The sequence below is a fragment of the Pipistrellus hanaki genome, assembly GCF_964339955.1.
Source record: "Pipistrellus hanaki genome assembly, chromosome: 10".
NCBI lineage: Eukaryota > Metazoa > Chordata > Mammalia > Chiroptera > Vespertilionidae > Pipistrellus > Pipistrellus hanaki.
In genome coordinates, this window is record NC_140512.1 from 73186816 (window position 1) to 73208319 (window position 21504).

At 46.3% G+C, this 21504-nt stretch overlaps 1 protein-coding gene and 1 pseudogene across 3 annotated transcripts in view; one reads left to right on the forward strand and one right to left on the reverse strand.

Annotated features, from left to right (window-relative positions):
* The window catches only part of DYNC2I1 (dynein 2 intermediate chain 1), a 53763-nt gene that overhangs the window by 16539 nt on the left and 15720 nt on the right, over positions 1-21504 (forward strand). For both annotated transcript variants that reach the window (XM_084896809.1, XM_084896810.1), the window contains 5 exons: positions 3179-3247; positions 7118-7328; positions 9836-9938; positions 19252-19381; positions 20920-21031. In XM_084896809.1, the coding sequence (XP_084752935.1) occupies positions 3179-3247; positions 7118-7328; positions 9836-9938; positions 19252-19381; positions 20920-21031 (625 nt within the window). The remainder of the gene's footprint in view (positions 1-3178; positions 3248-7117; positions 7329-9835; positions 9939-19251; positions 19382-20919; positions 21032-21504) is intronic.
* Positions 10973-12322, reverse strand: LOC311629606 (ubiquitin-conjugating enzyme E2 D3-like; annotated as a pseudogene). The gene has a single exon. The product of its transcript is annotated as a ubiquitin-conjugating enzyme E2 D3-like (transcript).

Here is a 21504-nt window from a genome sequence, read left to right on the forward strand (position 1 = left end):
GCAGCCCTATGCTGAGTAAGGAATTGCATTAATGTTGAAAGTCTTCCCAGAGAGAAATCCAGGTCATGTGACCTCATGGCCCGCTCCTCCTGGGAGTGAAGTGCTTCCTCTCGTCACTGTGGTGTCAGCACTGCGAGAATCAGACCATACCCTTCCCAGTCCTCCGTGTTGCGGCTGTCAGAAGAGCAGACACAGAACAGTCTTCATCACTGATTGTAGCTGCAGTGGTGCACCAGTTATAATGCCAGAAAACCATTTTTCCAGGCTTCTTGTTATCTATATGCCAGAGGCCCGGTGCACGAAAGTCATGCACAGGTAGAGTCCATAGGCCTGGCTGACAATCAGGGCCCATCAGGTTCCCTGTGGTGGCATGCGGGTGGCGAGGGAAGGAGGCCCCATCTGGCAGCTAGAAGGAAGGCCCTGGTTGGGAGCTGGCAGCCAGGGAAGGGAGGCCCTGGCCAGCAGCCAGAAGGGCCTGATTGGCCCTGATGGTTGGCCAGGCCTCGGGACCCTACCTATGCACGAATTTTGTGCATAGGGCCTCTAGTTATAGATAATATGGCAGATTTTGGCCTCTGTTATTTCATACGTGTACACAGAAACACACAATTTTACATGAATTATTCAATTTTACATGAATAGTTTGTGCAGCGTGTGGGTCTGTTTTATTTGTTCACTTTTGGGGGTGGTGGGTCACTCACTCTTCAGTTACGACCACACCTGAGGAAAAATTAGCCTAACCTACACTTCTTCCCATAGGATCTTCTTTTTCATGAAATCCCTTTCAATCATGTTGATGTGTCTTTGGGGACCTTAGCACCTTTTTCTGTTTCATTCGCCCTTCTGTGCCCCATGCAGTGGGCTGTTCCTCCCAGCCATGTGGAAACCCTCCATTTCAGTCCCCAGGCCGATGCTCTATCCACTGAGCCAAAACAGCAAGAGCCATCTTGGTATTGCTTAAATACCATTTCAGTCCCCAGGCCGATGCTCTATCCACTGAGCCAAAACAGCAAGAGCCATCTTGGTATTGCTTAAATACCATTTTTTTCGACATATAATCAATATAAGAAATGATCAGAGAGACATTTACATTCTTCTTCAAGCAGGAGCAGCCTAAAGCATGCAGGAGTGACACTGGAGACCCGGCAACTCCTTGGGCCGTGGGGCCTGTGTCTGCGGTGCTGCCCGGAGGCTGGGGATTCCTGTGCCTGCAGGCCCTGCAGTCTGGGCACATGGGAAGCTCTCCCTTTCCTTCCTGGCGACACTGAGTAGTTTGGGGCAGTGGTGCTTGGAGTCCTGCCTTCCTCGTACCAGTGCCCCCGCAGCTGTTCCCATGCTGGGCAGTCTCACTGTGCCCGCCCCTCACACTGGCACTAGGCAGTAGGCACCATCATCCCCTCACTTCCGCGAGGAGAGATCAAGGCACAGAGAGTTACCCCATCAGTACCACTGAGGGCAGCCCCTCCAAGGAGGAGGGGAGCTGGTGGGCTGTGGGTGCTGGGAGACCGTCCCTTGGCTGCTGACCCCCAGCACAGCCACGATGAGGGCCCCGCCGTGTGGAAGCTGGCTCCGAGGGCAGGAGGTGAAGACGCCGCGGTACGGGGCGCGTCTTGTGATACAGACATACCTCACTCGTGTTTGCTCGACCCTGACCCAGCATTTCAGTAGGGGAATGAGTGAAGGGGGAAGAGGCCTGAACGTGACCTTTGTGCTCACACTTGTCTGAGAATCTGTCAGCGGTCGCAGGCAGCCTTGGTCTCAGGGTTGAGGGGGGGAGGGGCTTGCTGAGTGCGGTGCCTTCCTCTGAGGGCCCAGGGAGGCTGGCACAGCGCTTTGCAGGGGACAGGTTCCGGATGCATGAGTGCCAGCCTTCTCATCCTTGCTCTGCATTTAAATTCAAAAGTGGAAGATTGGAGCAACTGAATACAGACATCACACAACCTGAGGTTCAGGCCATGTCAGGGAGCGAGACTCCAGGTCACAGGTCGCTGGGGAAATGGATGCTGCTCCAGAGACCACAGCAGCAGCATGCCCTCTTACAGCGAGGACTGTGCTCATAGAAGCTCTTTCCAAAACACAGGAAACACTGCAGACGTGACAGGCTCTGTGATGGCACATCTTGTCACTGTCCCCAGCTGGTTCTAGCTGTGCAGAGAAGTACGATGCCACCTGTCCTCCCTGGCAGAGGGTCTGGCACGTGGTGGGGCACTGCGTGTTTGCTGGGCACAGACTGTCTGACGGTCACGGGGGGTCACAGAGAGCTCGCACCGGGTCAGCCTTGTTTTTCCTCTGGTGTGTGACTTGCTTCCCTGTGCAGTGCATGTCAGTGCTGTGCCTGCCGCGTAGGGACTGCACAGGCCCACGTGCCAGGAGGACCTTTGCGTGGGGTTTTCCTCTGCACTTCGCTCCGGATAACTCCGCAGCCCAGGCGTGAGGTATTCCTGCAGCCCTTGCACCCAAACCAGGTGCCTTCTGGGACCTGTGCAGACCCTGGGACACGGCTGAGCACGCCTCCCTCCGGCGGATCTCTCTCTCCTCATCCCCAGGTGCAGGTGCTGAGGGACAGTCTGTCTTCCCTGACGGAAGGGGGGCGTGCCGAGGAAGCTCCACACCGGAGACCGCCTTCGTGTATCTCAGTCACCGGAGCACGCGGCAGTTCACACGGGCTGCCGAGTGTGTGCGAGGGTGTGTGTGTGCGAGGGTGTGCGAGTGTGCGTGTGAGCGAGTGTGTGCAAGTGTGCGCGCGCGTGTGCGTGAGTGTGTGCGTGTGCGCACACGTATGTGCGAGTGTGTGCAAGAGGGTGTGTGCGAGTGTGTGTGAATGTGTGCGTGCGCGTGCACTGCCTGCAAATGTAGGGATGTGTTCATGATAGGACATAAATTAGGGAGAGGAAGTGCTAAAGCTTGGAATTTATTTATATAAAACTTTTTTTCTTTAGCCATCAGAATTACAGAAGTTTCTCAAAAAAGGATATGTTTATTAACTGCTTTCTCTTTTTAGTCATACTAGTTAATTAGAAAATTCTTAAAGAGTTTTGGGATAGGTCGTTAGTTTTATAAATACATTTTTAAGTTAGCGATTTCAAGTGAATCTCAGACAATGTGGTTTCCCAACCTATTTGCAAGAATCAAATTTATGATTGACTTTTTTTGTTATGTGTGTGATTTTTACCTCTAGGAAATTGAAAAGGAAGACATTGACTTAGAAAATGTTGACTACATGGCCAGTTTTGAAGATGATTTTGAAGTATGTATAAACATTAAAAATTTTCTTGGCTTAAAATAATTTGTCCTTAAAATCAGTGTAAGTATAGTGACTTATAGCTTTTTTTCTCTCTTTACTACTCTTAAGATTCCATATCTGTTTGATTTAGGTCTGTTATCTATAAAAAGTTTGTTATATGTCTACCAGTGCTTGCCAATATGATGTAATTAAATGACATAATTTAATTCATTGTTAAGTACACTGCATCCAATCATATATATGTATATGCATGTATATAGGTATGTATGCACGTGTGTGTGTGTGTGTGTGTGTGTGTATGTAGAGCATATATAATACACATGTCCTTATAGTCTAAGCCTGGGGGTTTGTTTTGTTAGTTTGTTACTTTTTTGTTTTATATTCCACATAGGACTGAAATCACATGGTTTTTGTCCATTTTGTCTGGCTTATTTCACTTAGCATGATATATTCCAGAGCCACACATGTTGTCACAAATGGCAGTATTTCATCTTTGCTTATGTTTGAGTCGTATTCTATTGTGTACATGCACCACGTCTTCTTTCCCCAACCATCCATCGATGGACAGGTTGTCTCCATGTCCTGTCTATTATGAATAATGCTTCAACAAATGTAGGGGTGCATATATCTATGAGTGTGTTTTCATATTTTAAAATAAATAACCAAAGTAGGATTGCTGGATCATATGGTCTCTCTATTCCACACAGTTTTCACAGTGGCTGCACCAATTTGCATTCCTACTGTCAGTGCCCAGGGTTCCCTTCTCCATATCCTCACCAGCACCTGTTATTGGTGTCCTATTGATAGAACCATTCTGACAGAGATGAGGTGGTTTCTCGTGGTTTGATTTGAATTTCTCTAATGACTAGTGACATTGAGCAACTTTTCATATGGCTGTGGCCATCTGTGTGTTTTTCTTGGAAAAGCAGATTTTGTTGTTGTTGTTGAGTTCTTTCTATATTTTGGATAGTAATCTTTATTGGAAGTATCATTTGAGAGTATCTTTGATGCATATATATTAGTAAATGTTATGTCTTCTTGATGGATTGCCCCTTTATCAATATAAAATGTCCGTCTTTTTATCTTGTTATCTTTTCTGTCTTGAAATTCATTTTGTCTGCTTGGTGTGTGGCTTGGCCCACTTTTCTCCGGAAACTGTTTGCTGGGAGTGTCCCCTCCCTCGCTTTAGCCGGTTTACGGCTGCGGCTGTGATCGTCTCTGAAAGGCAGTGTGTTGGTGGGTCTTGTGTTTTAGTCCACGAGCTCAGCCACACATGCTTGGGGTGACGCTGGCACTGGAGGACTTCCTGCAGCCCTTTCCCATGTATGTTCTGGCCGCTCTGTGTCTCCATCCTTTCTTTCCCTTTCCTTTCTGTCTGCTGTTCAGTCCGGTGGCTTTCTGTGACATTTTTCTTCATTCCCTCTTTCCTAATTTTGTTTTGCGGTTACCATGAGGTTTGTATAAAATACCTTGTAGACGGAGATGTAGTCCATTTTCTTCTGCTTAGCATCTCCATCCCCTTACACAATCCAGTCCCTCTCTCCTCCTTTCTATGCTGATGTTTTATGATGCATCCTTAACAAATTGCAGCAGCTCTAGGTACTTGTCTTGCTGTTTTTCTTTATCTTTGCTATAATTATTTAGTGCCCTGTTCTGAAGTAGAGGTGCAGTTTTCTGCCTCTGTCTGTCTGTCATCCTTTTTCACAGTTTTTTAAAAAGCATTTTTATTGATTTCAGAGAGGAAGGGAGAGGGAGAGAGAGAGAAACATCAATAATGAGAATCACTGACCGGCCACCTCCTGCACACCCCCACCTGAGACTGAGCCCGCAACCTGGGCATGCGCCTTCAACTGGAATCGAACCGTGACCCTCAACCCGCAGACACTCCACCCACTGAGCCACACCGCAGGGCCCCTCACAGTGTTGCTGCTGCTGTCTTTTTGCTTCAGGTGGAGGAGCCCCGTAAGCATTCCTTGTGGTGCGGTCCGAGGTGGTGAGTGCCCTCAGTGCTCGGTGGTCTGAGGAAGCTTTTGTTTCTCCATCAGCCGAAAGGATGACTTCATGGATATATTTTCCTGGGCTGGTGGTTTCTCTCTTTCCATATTTTGAGTATATAGTTTCACTCTCTTCTAGCCTGCAGGGGCTCCTGAGAAAGACAAAGATGATTGAATGGAGTTTTCTCTGTCTCTTTGTTCCCTGGCTGCCTTGAGAATTCCTTATCATTAACTTTGGCAGTTTTAACACAGAGTGTTTGGAGAAGGCTTTTTGCGCTGAGATGCTTAGATGCTCTGTAGCTTCCGGAACTGGAATGGCTTTTCCTCCCTGGGTTTCAGCAGTCCTCGTGGCCCCCTCCCTGTCCCCGGGGAAGCTCCTTCCCTCGAGCTGCCCTCTGATGGGCAGAGTGCTCGCATCGCTTCTTTGTTTTTCTCGCTCTTTTTCCCGAACACATCCCCACATCTCTTCTCCCACCTGAATCTTTTCTAGGTTTCTGTCTTGGAGCTCACAAATTCTCCTTTCCCTATGTTCTGCTCTATTTCCAGTCTCTCTAATGCTTTCTTTCTTTCTTTCTTTCTTTCTTTCTTTCTTTATTTCTTTATTAAATATATTTTATTGATTTTTTACAGAGAGGAAAGGAGAGAGATAGAGAGCTAGAAACATCGATGAGAGAGAAACATCGATCAGCTGCCTCTTGCACACCCCCTACTGGGGATGTGCCTGCAACCAAGATACATGCCCTTGACTGGAATTGAACCCAGGACCTCTCAGTCTCCAGACCGACGCTCTTCCACTGAGCCAAACCGGTTTCGACTCTAATACATTCTTTATCCCATTTATTGAGTTCTTCAGATCCAAAATTGGTTTGGTTCTTTTTTGTAGTTTTGGTCTTTTGGGTAAAGTACTCCTTTTTTGCTCATTAATTTTTATTCCTGAGCTTATTGAATTTCTTTTCTGAGGTTTTCTTGTATCTCATTGAGTTTCTTCATGACCACGATCTTGAAATCTCTGTCATCTGAGTCCGGCATTCCGTGGCTCTGACTTGGGTTCTGGAATTGTCATGATCTCTCTGTGACCCTACTACCTGGTCTGCTCATGGTGCTCGATGGGTTGTTCCTTGGTGGGTGCAGTTGAAGTCGGAGTTCTTCTCTTGCTCTGGTAGGTTTGAGCCTGACAGCACGCTGGTGCCGAGAGGACGTTCTTCTGTTCTCCAGCAGGTGGCGCTGTAGTGCAGGCTGTGGTTTCTTTCACCTGTGCATGTAGCACCTGGTGGCCAGGGTCTGGGGTGTGCTAGCTAGGTCTTGGGGCACCACTACTGTGGGGGGGACGTGGTAGGTGGGGGTAGCTGGGTTTGCTGGTCCACAGCACTGCCCCCTGTTGCTTGTGGCCACAAGAAATTGTAGCCAGGAGGCCACAGTGTGTCTCTGCTGCTGTTGGAGGTTGGAGGGAGGGAGCGGACTCTGGGGCAGCAGAGCTGTTTCTGCCCTCTCCCCCTTTGCTGGGTCTAGTGTGGACTTGCACCTCGACCTCCCCTATTATTGTGTCACCTGGGGCCACAGTGGCCACTGAGCGGCATCTGCAGACACCATCCCTGCCCTTCCTTGTCCCTCCTGCCCTACGTGTGTCCCGTGCACCCCCCCCCCCTCCCGCAGATGTGCTGATGGCGGGTCTGGCAGCGTGTTTGTGAGCTAGTGAGGAGCCCGGGCTGGATGACAGACGTCTGACGGTAGATATAAGGGAGATACAAACAAAGGGGTCTTCTTGATCCCCAGGAGGCTGACGTCGACTGTCTATTTTTAAATTATAAACTGTGTGTTTTGCTTTGTGTTCTTTAAAGTCAACTTGTCTTAAAGTTTTAAAAAACATTATTGTTTGTAGGACTATGAAGATGACTTTGAGGTTTGTGATGATGATAGCCCGAATGAGCCAGAACCAAGTGAGAAAATAGAAGAACTTCCTCCAGCCAGAAAAAAGGAGATACAAGAAATTCAGAATGCCATCAACGCAGAAAATGAGCGGGTTGGCGAGCTGTCATCGAAGCTGTTTCAGAAGCAAGGCCGATTGGAGCGTGAGAGGGAGCCAGGGGCCGGTACGTGGAGGGCCCAGGAGCTGGGCTAGTCCCCGTGACTCCGGCAGGCGGCACTCAGAGACCATGTGCCAGCCAGGGTGCTGCGGGGTGTCTGCGCGGGGGCGGGTGGCCGGGGGGCGGAGGGTGCTGTGCACGGCCAGTGCAGAGGTGTTCACGGGGTCTCACCCTGTCGTCCTCCCTGTGCCCTCACTGCCCTCAGTCTGCCCACCGTCTCGCGCGTCCACCCGGAGGCTCAGGAGCGTCGCGGAGCGGGCGTGGTGGGCCGGTTCAGATGTGGCCGCTGAGTGTGTTTCAGGGTCTTCTTTATGACATTAGAATGTGTTTTGCTCAGAAATTTTTGGCATCTTCTTATAATAATGATACTTTTAAGAACAGGAGTATTTTTAAGTTATAGGGAAAAACTATGACATCTTGATAAATTCACACTAAAATTAATACAATATGTCAACTAGGACAAAATTAAAACTACTGTTGGATGATTTGCTACTTTAAATTACCCAGTAAACAATCATAAGCGGTAGGTAAATTCATTATGCCTGGTAGTTGATGTGGAGCAATATCCGGTGAAGGCTGGGCAGATGTTACTGCCCTCATAACGGTGCCTGCTGCGGAGGATTATGGGACATTCTCCCAGCGGGCAGCTAAGTACATCCTGGGCGGTGGTGACGCTGCTGCGGAGCGAGGTGTGGGGTTGGTGCTTGTGGTGGTGTTGCTGAGATTCTGTAAGATTTTATTCTGAAAAAAAATTTTTTAAATTATATTTTATTGAATTTTTTACAGAGAGGAAGGGAGAGAGAGAGCTAGAAACGTCGATGAGAGAGAAACATCAATCAGCTGCCTCTTGCACACCCCCTACTGGGGATGTGCCCGCAACCAATGTACATGCCCCTGACCGGAATTGAATCTAGGACCTTTCAGTCCGCAGACCGACGCTCTACCACTGAGCCAAACCGGTTTCGGCTATTCTGAAATTTCTGGTTTTCTCAGCAGAAATTTGAATTACTGTCTTAAAAAATTATTCATGCCCTTCATTGTTCCAGTAACTATGGCCTTTAATAGCTCAATTTACAAGAATTTAGAACCCCCGTTAAGACATAATTTTTGTTGTGTTTTTCATTTGTAAGAATTATTCACTCTGATTACACTGCTACCCAGACAGGTGGCGCTGCCCTCCAGGACCCATTGAACCTGGCCCAGCAGAGGTCATCCTCCTTGTGAAGGGGCCGTGGAGTGGCCTCCATGGCACTGGCTCTGTCACTAGCTGTGTGATCGTAGCAGGACCTCACCCTCTCTGTGCCTCAGTGTCCTTCCTGTAAAATAAGGGCAGGCCTTCCTCAGGTGGAGTGGGTTAATCCAATAAGCTAATACATGTGAGGCGCTCCCAGCACTGTCAGCATGTCTTCACAGCGACTGCCATGCGAACAGCCGCCCGCCTGAGAGAGGGCTCATGCCTGTGTCCTGCTGCCCAGCCCACCCGTCCTCGTGCTGTTTCTGTGCACCGCCCTGCTGCCCCTGTGCTGACTGTCCTGGTGGCTTATAAAATGCACACCTCTCCCTTTTCAGGGCAATAGGAAGTCGTTTTCCAGGGCACGAGGTTAGGCCGAGGTATTTGAAAGTGTTTCTAACCTCTGAGAGGTGACCTGTGTACTTGGTTGGTGAGGGTGTATTTCCCGAGTGCTGACACGTGGCATTTGCCAGCCGCGGCAGGGTGTCAGTGGTTATTCCAGTCTAACCCTGAGCCGGGAGACATCGCCAGTCTCCTCATTGCTCAGTGGGCTCCCGGCACCTGCATGTTGTGTACAGCTGCAGAGTCGCTCGTGCACACGCCCGGTTCACCCTCGTGCCACGCTGTCCCGAGTGGAGGTGGCGGAGCACGGGGAAAGGGGCCCGGACAGCCTGCTCCGGCCACGGCGGGCGGGTGGCCGAGTCCGCTGGCCCCGGGGAGCCGGTAAAACAGCACCAGGCACGAGAGAATTGAAATAAACATTTGAACAAACAAACGTGGCGGTAAATCGGCACAGGAAACCACAGAAACCCTTGGAGGGCACAGGATAGTTGACATCCTGTGCGGAGGGCAGTGGCGGAGCGTCCACCTACCACCCTTCAGTCTGGGCGCTGCCTTGGACCTGAGCCTGTAAAGGGTCAACGTTAACTTGCCTCCCGCTGTTTTGGCTGCTTGTCTGTTGGTGTCCCAGGTCCCTGACCAGAGCATACATTGTGGAGGGCCCAGGGAGAGAGGGAGGAATGGAGACGGCATGTATAAGGGTTCTGAAATATTCCTAACTCTCCCTGTGCGGTTGGCGCATACACAGTAAGTTTTGCTCTGTTGCCTGAAAGTTTTACATGAAAGTAGCAGAGGCGGCCTCTTCGGTGCTCCGGAATGATGTTTATCGGTATGTTAGCCATGAGATATGGTTTTTAAATGTGCTGCCAGTAGTTTTACGCTTGAAATTTTTTGCTTGAAATAATTTGTTTCAAAATAATTGTTGTTGTTGTTTTCTGTACAGACGCAAACAGTTCACCTTCCAGAGCCCCTGTTTGTGGAATTTTTGTGGATTTTGCAACCGCCTCACAACGCCTAAAGAGTCGGACTCAGGCCCTTAAGCAAAAGTAGGTGTCCTGGGAATTGGCAGAAGGTGTTACGGAGTTTTAGTGTGTTTTTCTTCAGTACACTTTTACCAATAGAGGTTTTGTTTCACCCCTGACTTTATATTCTTTAGTCTGTGCTGCGTCTCTGCGTCCCTGTCCTGTGAGAGCAGGCGTGTGCCGGTCCAGACACTCAGCACATCCCGCGCTAGCTTTGGGCTTACCCGGGGGCACCCTAGTTTGGCTGAGGCAGAACCCCGCTCATGCATGCCACATGAATTATTCTGGGTCAAAAAGAAAACTTTAAAAAATCAAAGGCTAAAACTTGAATAGATTAATGATAAATAATAATTTTAAAGTTGTTGAGAAAATTGTAGGGATACTTAATAGATATATGTGTCATTGTGTTGTAAGGAAGTAAGGTGCAGAGGAGAAGAACACAAACTGCAGAGCACCGATACCACTAGATGTACATCAGGCACATTAACTAGCAATGTGGGGCAAATAGATACCTCTCTACAGTGTCCGAGGCCAGTTCCAAATGGAGCAGGAGAGCAATGAGTAAGAGCGCATAGGTAACATGATCAGGTTTCTCAGTGAGAGGAAAGGAGTTTCTGAGAATTAAGTCCGGCCAGTGAGGCTAGTGGTTGAGCATTGACCTATGAAGCAGGAGGTCACAGTTTGATTCCTGGTCAAGGCACATGCCAGGATTGTAGGGTTGATCCCCAGTGTGGGGCGTGCAGGAGGCAGTCCATCACTGATTTTCTCTCATCATCAATGTTTCTCCCTATTTTCCCTCTCCCTTCCTCTCTGTCATCAATAAAAAAATATATATATTTTTAAAAACAGACACAATGTTAAATTTCTTTAAGGTGCAATACTCCATAAACTTGATAAATTTAAAGATGATTGACCAATTGGGAAAATATGTTAGCAGAATGATAGGGGTCTGCTCTCCCTAGTGCACAAATCATTTTTTTTTTTTTTTTTTTTTTTTGGTTTATGCAACTTTATTGAAGAAAAATAAATCAATTACTAGCAGAGCTATTAGTTGATCACTCATCCATTGACAACTTGCATCATTTACTCAGTGCTATATTAAACAGTGTATTGGAAGATAGATTAACTAATAGCTCCAAGCCTCCTAACAATTTAAATGAAAATTACAAAATGTTTGAGACCCTATTTTGGAATACAAAGGGTGTTTGACTTCCAATTTCCATTCTCTGTAGAACAAGAACAGGTCATTCCTTTATTGACATGCATAAAATATTTACATTACATTTTCTGTTCTGCTGATGCTATAAATTCAATACCAATTCTCCAGCCGCATCAGTTATGAGCATAAAGTATATCATGTAACCTCAGATCTCTAACAGTGGAAGGCTGAAACAAGAATGGATGCTGCTAGAATAATGCTGTTTCCTTTGATGCGACAACTGCGCCTCCATTTCCCTCCCCCTCAGATGATTTCTTCAGCATGTTAGAGCAGTGAGGAATGGTTTTAGTCTCATAACCAAATTAGAGTGAAGACATTGGCCACATAATACACATGCTCCATTTTTTTAAAAAAATTCTGAATCTTGGGCAACTGTTCTCTTGTAACTACTTTACAGTTTCTAAAAGCAGTTATTGTCCAAAGCTGGAAGAACTTAAGTCTTCTCAGATGAGCATGTGAATGAATGGAGGGAGGTAAACAAAAATAAAATTAAAAAAGATGAGGTCTGATAGGGGAGCAGCCGGATAAGAAAATCAAAAAAGGAACAGTAATTTAAAGTTTATTCCAGCTATAATGCAGGTTATTCTGACTTTAAGGTAGCATCACATGGCATACTTCTGATTCCATTCCCGAGATATTCTGTTGTACTTATCTGTCTGTTTTATAGATCCTTGCAATCTCTGGCACTAGGGGGTCATCTGGGTTTGGGTCACATAGCGGTGAACAAATGGATAAAAGAACTTTAGAAATAGTTAATGCAGGAGACCACTGTGATCTTAGAATATCGAGACAAATGCTGCCATTACTGTTAATATTTGGATGATAGATTCTTGTTGTAAATGCAACCTTAAGTGGTTTGAAGGGGTAGTCTGTAGGAAAATGAATTGTCAAAAAGAATACACCACCTTGATATGGGCTGTCATTAGGTCCCATAATTGTGGCTTGCCAATGAAACATATCATCCCCAACTGGACCTGCAGAACACTGTGCTGGAGGGTCACGGGCCAAATCACTAAGTTCCTTATTAATCCGTTTCAGCGCCATAGTCTGTACTTTGCGTCTGGCTCCTCACTGTCTCGGTGTGTGTGCTCAGAGGTCCAGCCAAAACTCTTGATTAACCCCGGCGACAGGGAAGGCTGGTCTCTCCGTCTCACACCGGCTTGAGGGGCCGGGGCCTCCCTCCGGCTGCGGCCTCGGCCTCCTCCCCGCGTGGAAGCTGGGTGCCTCCCTGGCCCTACGGGGCTCACGCGCACGACACACAGCCACAAGATGTCCGCTCTCTCATTTTTAACAATTTAGTAAGCAAAGCTAAATACCACCAGAGGTCAGTTCAGCTGGAGACCCAGGCCGGAAACAGAAAGCCTGGGAGCACTGAAGTGAGGGGTGCTGCAGGTGGCCACACAGTGCTGGAGACTGAGCCTCAGAGCAGGACTGGAGGTCCCTCTATGGGACCGGGGGCGGGCTGGCAGCCACTCCAGCCAGAGGGGCCGAGAAACAGCGGCCCACTCTCTTACTGCTCCCCTGCCTCCACCAGAGGGACCCAGGCTGGTGAGGACACAGTAGAAAACGCTGGGCAGTCAGTAAATGTATGAAAATAGTTACATCTTCTTTATTTTTCTATTTATTGTTTATAAATAGAAATGGAGCGGGTTCTGCGCTCCATTCCTTGCATATGTTATCTCATTCAATATATTTTTGAATTCTTTTTTGTTAAAGGTATTACATATGCCCCCTTTCCCCACATTGTCCTCTCATAGCCTCCCCCAGCCTCCCAGCCCCAGACTTTACCCTCCCTCCATTGTCTTTGTCCGTTGGATATGCTTACACGCATACGAGTTCTTTAGTTGATTTCTTACCACCCGTAGCCTCTCTTCCCACTCACCCTCCCCTGCCTTCCCTCTGAGGTTTGACCGTCTGTTCCATGATTCTATGTCTGTGGCTGTATTTTTGTTCATCAATTTATGTTGTTCATTATATTCCACAAATGAGTGAGATCATGTTGATTTTTATCTTTCTCCAACTGGCTTATTTTGCTTAGCATAATGCTCTCCATGTCCACCCATACTGTAACACTTATGGTAAGAGTTCTTTCTTATTTACAGCCAAGTAATATTCCATTGTGTACATGTATTATAAATTGTGCTGCTATGAACATCAGGGTGCATATATCCTTTCTGATTGGTGTTTCTAGTTACTTGGGATATATTCCTAGAAGTGGGATCCCTGGGTCAAATGGGAATTCCATTTTCAGTTTTTTGAGGAAACTCCATCCTGTTCTCCACAGTGGCTGCACCAGTCTGCATTCCCACCAGCAGTGCTGTTTCTTTTTCTCCACATCCTCACCAGCACTTGTGGTTTATTGACTTGTTGATGGTAGCCATTCTGACAGGTGTGAGATGGTACCGCATTGTCGTTTTGATTTGCATCTCTTGGATAATTAGTGACTGAACATTTTTTAAAATGTCTCTTGGCCTTCTGTATGTCTGCTTTCAAGAAGTATCCATTTAGGTCCTTTGCCCATTTTAGATTGGATTGTTTATCTTCCTTTTGTTAAGTTGTATGAGTTCCCTATAAATTTATGAGATTAAACCCCTATTGATGATAACATTGGCAAATATGTTCTCCCACGCAGTGGGCTCTCTTGTTTTGTTGATGGTTTCTTTTGCTGTGCAGAAGCTTTTTATTTTGATGTAGTCTCATTTTTTTTTCTTTTCTCCTTAGTTTCCATTGTCCTAGGACAGTGGTTTGCAAATTGCGGCTCGCGAGCCACATGCGGCTCTTTGGCCCCTTGAATGTGGCTCTTTCACAAAATACTATGGTCTGGGCGAGTCTATTTTGAAGAAGTGGTGTTAGAAGAAGTTTAAGTTTAAAATATTTGACTCTCAAAAGAGATTTCAATCGTTGTACTGTTGATATTTGGCTCTGTTGACTAACGAGTTTGCCGACCACTGTCCTAGGATATGTGTCAGTAAACATATTGTTACGAGATATATCTGATATTTTGCTGCCTATGGATTTTTCTAAGATTTTTATGGTTTCTCATCTTACATTTAAGTCTTTTATCTACTTTGAGTTTTTCTTATGAATGGTGTAAGATGGTGGTCAAGTTTCATTTTTTTGTATGTATCTGTCCAATTTTTCCAGCACTATTTATTGAAGAGACTGTCTTGACTCCACTATTTGCTCTTTCCTCCTTTGTCAAATGTTAATTGAGCATAATGACTTGGGTGACTTCTAGGTTCTCTATTCTGTTCCATTGGTCTATATGTCTGTTCTTGCACCAGTACCAGGCTGTTTTAAGAACAGTGGCTTTGTAATATAACTTGATGTCTAGTATTGTGATCCCTCCAACTTTGTCTTCCCTCCACCCCCCAGGATTTCTGCGGCTATTTGGGATCTTTTTTTATTCCCTATAAATTTTTAGAGAGCTTGTTCTAGGTCTGTGAGATATGCCACTGATTTTAATGGAGATTGTGTTGAGTTTATAGATAGCTTTGGAAAGTATGGACATTTTAATGAAGTTGATTCTACCTATCCATGAACATGGTATATTCTTCCACTTGTTTATGTGTTCTTCTATCTCTTTTTTTCTGTAGTTTTCTGAGTATAGGTCTTTTACCTGTATAGTTAAGCTTATTTCTAGGTATCTTAATTTTTTTGTCACAGTGGTAAATGGGATTTTTTTTTTTTTAAGTTTCTCTTTCTGTAAGTTCATTATTTGGTGTATAAAAATGCTATTGATTTCTGAGTGTTAATTTTGTATCCTGCTACATTGCTGAATTCATTTATTAAATCAAGTAGTGTTTTATGGAATCTTTAGAATTTTCAATGTACAATATCTTGTCATTAGCAGATAATGAGTTTTACTTCTTTTCCAATTCAGATGCCTTTTATTTCTTCTTCTTGTCTGATTGCTATGGCTAGAACATCCAGTACTATGTTGAACCGTACCAGGGTGTTTCTCAGCATTTAGAAGGGTTCAGGAATCTGGGGAAGGGGCAATGTGTAAATTAATAAAGAGACTAGACATGAAATATAAATTTGGAAGGCATTTTAGGGAGCCAGAGGAGACCTAGCTTTAGTAACCAAGTTCTCCGAATCTCTGGACCCCTAGCTTTTTATTAACACAGTTTTCCCTAAAGCAAAGCAGATATTCATGTTAAAGGTAAGGTTTGGTATATAGTAGGCATCGTCAGGTTGGAGGAACTGCTTTTGGCTGTTCAGCTGTTTGGCCTGCAGCAGGTAATAACATGTAGATTTTTAGGTTTGGGGAAATGCTTTCAGCTATTTCAGCAGGCCATAATTTGATTCGGTCCTGCTGAATATAGAAACCCATCAACCTTTTGAGGATTTCTTACATTTTATTATACCCTGCTGGAATTAGCTTTCAGCAGAACAGAAGTGGTGAGAGTGGACATCTCTGTCATGATCCTGTTTTTAGGGGAAATGGTTTTAGTTTTTGCCCATTGAGTATAATGTTTGCTGTAGGTTTGTCATATAAGACTTTTATTATGTTGAGTTATGATCCTTCTATTCCCACTTTCCTGAGAGTTGTTTGTTTGTTTGTTTTTTGTTTTTATCAAGAAAGGGTGTTGGGCCCTAACCAGTTTGGCTCAGTGAATGGAGCATTGGCCTGTGGACTCAAGGGTCCCAGGTTTGATTCATGTCAAGGGCATGTATCTTGGTTACGGGCATATACCCAGTAGGGAGTGTGTAAGAGGCAGCTGATTGATGTTTCTCTCTCATCGGTGTTTCTAACTCTCTATTCCTCTCCCTTCCTCTCTGCAAAAAGAATCAATAAAATATATTTTGAAAAAAGAAAGAAAGGGTGTTGGATTTTGTCTAATGTTTTTTTCTATATCTATTGATATGATCATATGATTTTTGTCTTTCAGTTTGTTTATGTGATGTATCACATTTATTGACTTGTGACTCTTGTACCATCCTTGCATCCCCGGAATAAATTCCACTTGGCTATGGTGCATGATCTTTTTAATATATTGTTGGATGCTATTTGTTATGGTTTTATTGAGGATTTATCATCTATGTTCATCAGAACTATTGGCCTGTAATTTTCTTTCTTTGTTGCATCTTTATCTGGTTTTGGGATTAGAGTAATGCTGGCTTCATAAAAAGAGGTTGGAAGTGTTCCTCTTGGGTTTTTTAGAATAATCTGAGGAGGATCGGTATTAGTTCTTTGAATGTTTGGTAAAACTCCTGTGAAGCTGTCCGGACCAGGGCTTTTGTTTGCTGTAAGTTTTTTGATGACTGTTTCAATTTCCTCAGTAGTTATCAGCCTATTCAGATTTTCTGATTCTTCCTGATTAAGTTTTGGAAGATTGTATTTTTCTAGGACTATGTCCATTTCGTCTAGGTTGTTCAGTTTGTTGGAATAGAGTTGTTCATAGTATTTTTTTTTTTTTTTTTACAGTCCTTTGTATTTCTGTGGGGTTGATTGTTACTTCACTTCTGTCATTTTTTATTTTGTTTATTTGGGTCCTCTCTCTCTGCTTCTTGGTGAACAGAGAGAGGTTCATCAATCTTGTTTATCCTTTCAAATAACCAGCTCTTGGTTCTATTGACCTTTTGTATAATTTTTTTTTTTTGTCTCTGTGTCATTTATTTCCATTCTAATGTTTATTATTTTCTTCCGTCTTCTTATTCTGGGCTTTTCTTGTTGCTCTCTTTCTAATTCTTTAAGTTGTAGGGTTAGATAATTTATTATCAATTTTTCTTTTCCTTCCTTCCTTTCTTCCTTCCTTCCTTCCTTCCTTCCTTCCTTCCTTCCTTCCTTTCTTTCTTTTTTTCTTCTTTCTTTCTTTCTTGAGGTAGGCCTGTAGTGCTATGAATTTCTTTATTAGGACTGCTTTCACTGTATCCTATAGATTTTGGGTTGTTGTGTTTTCATTGTCATTTGTGTCCAGGATGTTTTTTATTTCAGGGCGCATGCCTGGGTTGCTGGCTTGATCCCCAGTAGAGGGCTTACAGGAGGCAGCCACTCAATGATTCTCATCATTCATGTTTTTGTCTTTCTCCCTCTCCCTTCCTCTCTGAAATTAATAAAACTCTATTTAAAAATATGTATATACATATATTAAAAAAAAAAAAAAAGTAGTCAGGAAAGGAGCAACAAAGGAACGGAGGTTATGGAACAGAGACAACAACAGAAAGATGGGTGATTAAACCAGAACCACAAGTTCCTGCCTTACATGTAATGAACTGGAGGAAAACAACTGAACACAGTACGGCTTCACCTCACATCATCATCAGTAGCTCTTCGACTTGAGTGAAATGACGTGTGAGGAAACCAGGCACATGGGTGAGGAGGTGTGGTGCAGGAGAAGCGTCAGGTCCCTGTGGCGTCTCAAGGGTGTGATGCAAAGATGTTGAATGGGACCTGTCAAATATGTGACTTTCAAGAGACAAACCTTACATATCAGGACACAGAAAGGTTGAGAAAGGATAGAGGAGACATACCAAGCAAACACTGACTAAACACTGCTGATGCCACTGACTTCAAGGGAAACTTGAAAGCAGGAAGAGCACAAGAAAGTCACTTGGTAACAATAAAAGGGTCAGCTCAGCAGATGAGCCCGCCAGGCAGCCTGAATGCACCCAGTGCTGGAGGACAGAGTGGACAGAGCACACTGGCAGCACCAGAGGACACAGGTGGGCATTGGCAGCTGATGGAAATTTAGTGGAGACACAAAGGTTTGAGTGCATGGTTAAACTGCATCTAACACACATCTAAAAATATACCTGCAAGTGCAGTATCTATGGTCTTTTGAAGAATACAGAGAACAGTTTTCAAAAAGATTGTATGTTCTGGACATGGGATTGGAAAAATACAGAAGATGTGTTCTGACCACAGTAGAATTAAGCTAGAGGTCAATAATAAAAAGGCAATTTAGAAAATACTCAAAACTTTGAAAATCAAGTAGTATTTTCTAAAAAGCTGTGGGTCAAAGAAGAAGTCAAATGGGAATTAGAAACTATTTTCCACAGCGATAATGGAAACCAGCATTTAAAAGCTGTGGGATGCAGTTAAAGCTATTCTGAGACACATTGGAAACGGTAAAGGCTGCCAACCCCTGTCCACATACCCATCTCAATAGGGCAAAGAACAGTAAGAAATGAGAAGAAACAAAATAATAGAAGATAACGTCAGAAACCCATAAAATTGAAAGCTGTCAAGTTCAACAAAGCCAAAAGGAATTATTTAAAAACATTCATAGAATTTATAAGCCTTAAGAAGTCTGACTTAAGGGAAAAGAGAAAGCCAAACACAAAGACTCAGCAGCAAGAATGAAAAGGCTGTTACCACACACACTGAGAGGGGAAAAGATGGTGCTGTGGACCACCAGCTCAAAAGATGGTGCTGAGGGCTTACACAAGTGAGCCGGGGGTTCGTCTGTTGGGATGCCATGTGGTGGGAGATGTGGCGGATGGCGGACTGGAGCTGTGAGTTGGGAGGATGGGAGGGTGGCTAGAGAGGACGGTGATGGAAGATGGTGGTTTGGGTAATGACCTGAGTGAGTGGAAGGGTACCTGTGGGTAGAGCACCAGTGGGGGAGACAGAGCTCCTGGATGGGGAGACTCTTGGAGAGCCTGGCACCGGCATTAGCGTCCGGAAGGAAAGGAGACCAGCCTGCAGTCGGAGAGGAGTCTGAGCTGAGGAACACCAAGGGCAGGGCTTGGGCGCCTTGAGGGCAGCAGGGCGGCTGGCTTGGCGGCGGCTGCACAGTCCAGTCCCATGGGACACAGATCTGTGCTTCAAGGACCGTGGGCGGCACAAACATGACCCCCTTACAGGCCCCAGAGCAGAGACATCACAGAAAGGCAGTGCGGTCGAGGCCCATGAAGGCGTGGCGTGGAGAGAATTGCTCTCCTGACAGGTCTAGGGACGCAGCCTGACTGGCTCTGTGTAGACTCGGGGCACTGACTTCTAACAGTAGGAAGCGTGGTTTATGATGCTCTCACATTGGTCCGCGCGGGACTGCTAAATGCCTCAGGCAGACACTGGCAGGTGAGTCCTGACAGCGACTCCGTCTCACCAAGGCGCCCGCACACCCTTGGGCATTGCCAGCTTACCTTGTCTGTTTCCAATTTATTTTCCAGGACTCGCAGCACAAAGTTGCTTCGGCTCATTGACCTGGACTTTTCATTCACATTCTCTTTCTTGGATCTACCGCCAGTAAATGAATATGACATGTACATCAGAAACTTTGGGAGGAAAAACACCAAGCAGGTTAGTGCAGCGGGTACACGGGCAGCTCGGCGCTGTGCTCTGGAGGAGGGCTGGGCTGTGCGGAGGAGGGCGGGAGGGGGAAGAAGGGCCCTCCGCACCACCTGGTGCCTGCGAACCTCACGGTGTGCAGGGCTCCACGGAGGCCCACATGCAGTGGCGGCTCCACGCTCCCAGTGTGGGAGCAGAATGTCCCTGGACTCCTTGCTCGGGTCCCCGTGAGGGTGTGACTGGCAGTGCTGTGCACCCAGTGATTCCTGAGCTCCCTGACGTGCTTCAACCTCGTCCATCCTTTCTGCTCCATTGCACTTCCCCTGTGTGCCCTGACCCTGTCACCTGCCTGTGTGCCCTCTCCTGTGCCAGGCCCCTCACCTGCCTGTGTGCCCCCTCCCTGTGTGCCCTGACCCTGTCACCTGCCTGTGTGCCCTTTCCTGTGCCAGGCCCCTCACATGCTGTGTGCCCTCTCCCTGTCACCTGCCTGTGTGCCCTCTTCTGTGCCAGACCCCTCACCTGCTGTGTGCCCTCTCCCTGTGGCAGGACCCTCACCTGCATGTGTTTTCTCTGTCACCCAGCCCAGCCTCCTGTCACACGTGTGTTTCTCAATGTTCGTGGCCTGGTTGGAGGCCTGCGGTGAAGCCTTCCCTCATGACATACACTGAACTCCCTTATTCCAAAGTTGTCCCCTCCTTGCCACACTGCCATGGACTCGCTGCTGTGCTTGTGCTCACTAATTCTGTGATCGTGCGACTTCCAAAAGGTGAAGGCAAGGATTGCCTCTGCATTTTCTTATGTCCCGTTAGTGCCATTGGTAATGCGCTGGGTCCGTCCATTGGTACAGCCCTCTCATGGGCTGGCCCTCCAGGAGCTGCTGGATGAGTCCTGCTGACTCATTCTAACCTTGAGTGGATGGTCCAACTTCTCTCCCCTTTTCTCATCTCAGAGCTGCTAGCAACGGAACTCTTCACTGCAGCGCACACCTGTTTGCTGTTGCTAATCCTGACCCAGGATCTCTCCCACTGATGTTTACAGAGCATGGAGGAGGGGTGGAGAGAGAAACATTGATGTGAGAGAGACACATCAATGGGTTACCTCCTGCATGTGTCCCAACCAGGGCCTGGGATTGAGCCTGCTGCCAAGATATGTGCCCTTGACTGGATTCGAACCCAGGACCCTTCAGTCCATGGGCTGTCGCTCCATCCACTGAGCCAGACTGCTGGGGCTGCACATTCCTTTTTGAAATAAGAGATTGCCTTTGGTTTGCAAAGTCAGTATGTTCTTAAAAAACATGTTGGTGGGCTCCTCAGTAGTTTTTTACACCAAAGCTGAATTGTTCGATGTGACTTTTCAAGAACACTTTACAAAATCAAGCCTATTAAGCACAGCAAACATTTAAGATCCAAACTGTCTTTGCTTGCTGGTTATTTATGCCATGATCCTGTTCTTGACAAAAGCGAGAAGACTGTTGTTGATAACCAGCATTTTCTTTTCAGCTGTGAGACCTTGGCTGAGGGGGAGTGCTGATGGCAGCCTTGGTTTTCCAGGCGTACGTGCAGTGCAATGAGGGGAACGTGGAGCGAGATGTCCAGACAGAGGAGATGGAGACCAGGGAGGCCTGGACCCAGCACCCTGGGGAGGGCGCGGCTGTGGCAGGCGGTAAGCAGCTCTCCGGGCTCCTGAGAGCCGGCTCTTCGAACTGCCTCTCTGCCGCTAGAGGGGGAACAGCAGCAGTGCTCAGTGCATTTCTTGTTCTTTCTCCTTCTGTCTTTCTCTTGGGGGGCGGGGGGGGGGGCGCGAGGTTGTTCGTACCTGACTGGAAGTGCCACCCCTCTTTGTGGGGCAAACCAGCAGCCTGAGCGCCATCTGGGGCTGGTCAGCAGGGCAGAATCCACCTCCAAACACGCAGCTGCATGATGGGCTTCTGAGCGCTTTGCTTTTAGCTTGGGATAATCTGTTCTCCTTAATAGAGATTGGTTTTTAATTTTTAAAACAAAATCTTTTTCATTGATTTTTAGAGACAGAGAAAGGCAGAGGGATAGAGAGAGAGAAACATTGATGAGAGAGAAACATCATCGATTATCACTCAGCTGCCTCCTGCACCCCCCTACTGGGGATCAAACCTGCCACCT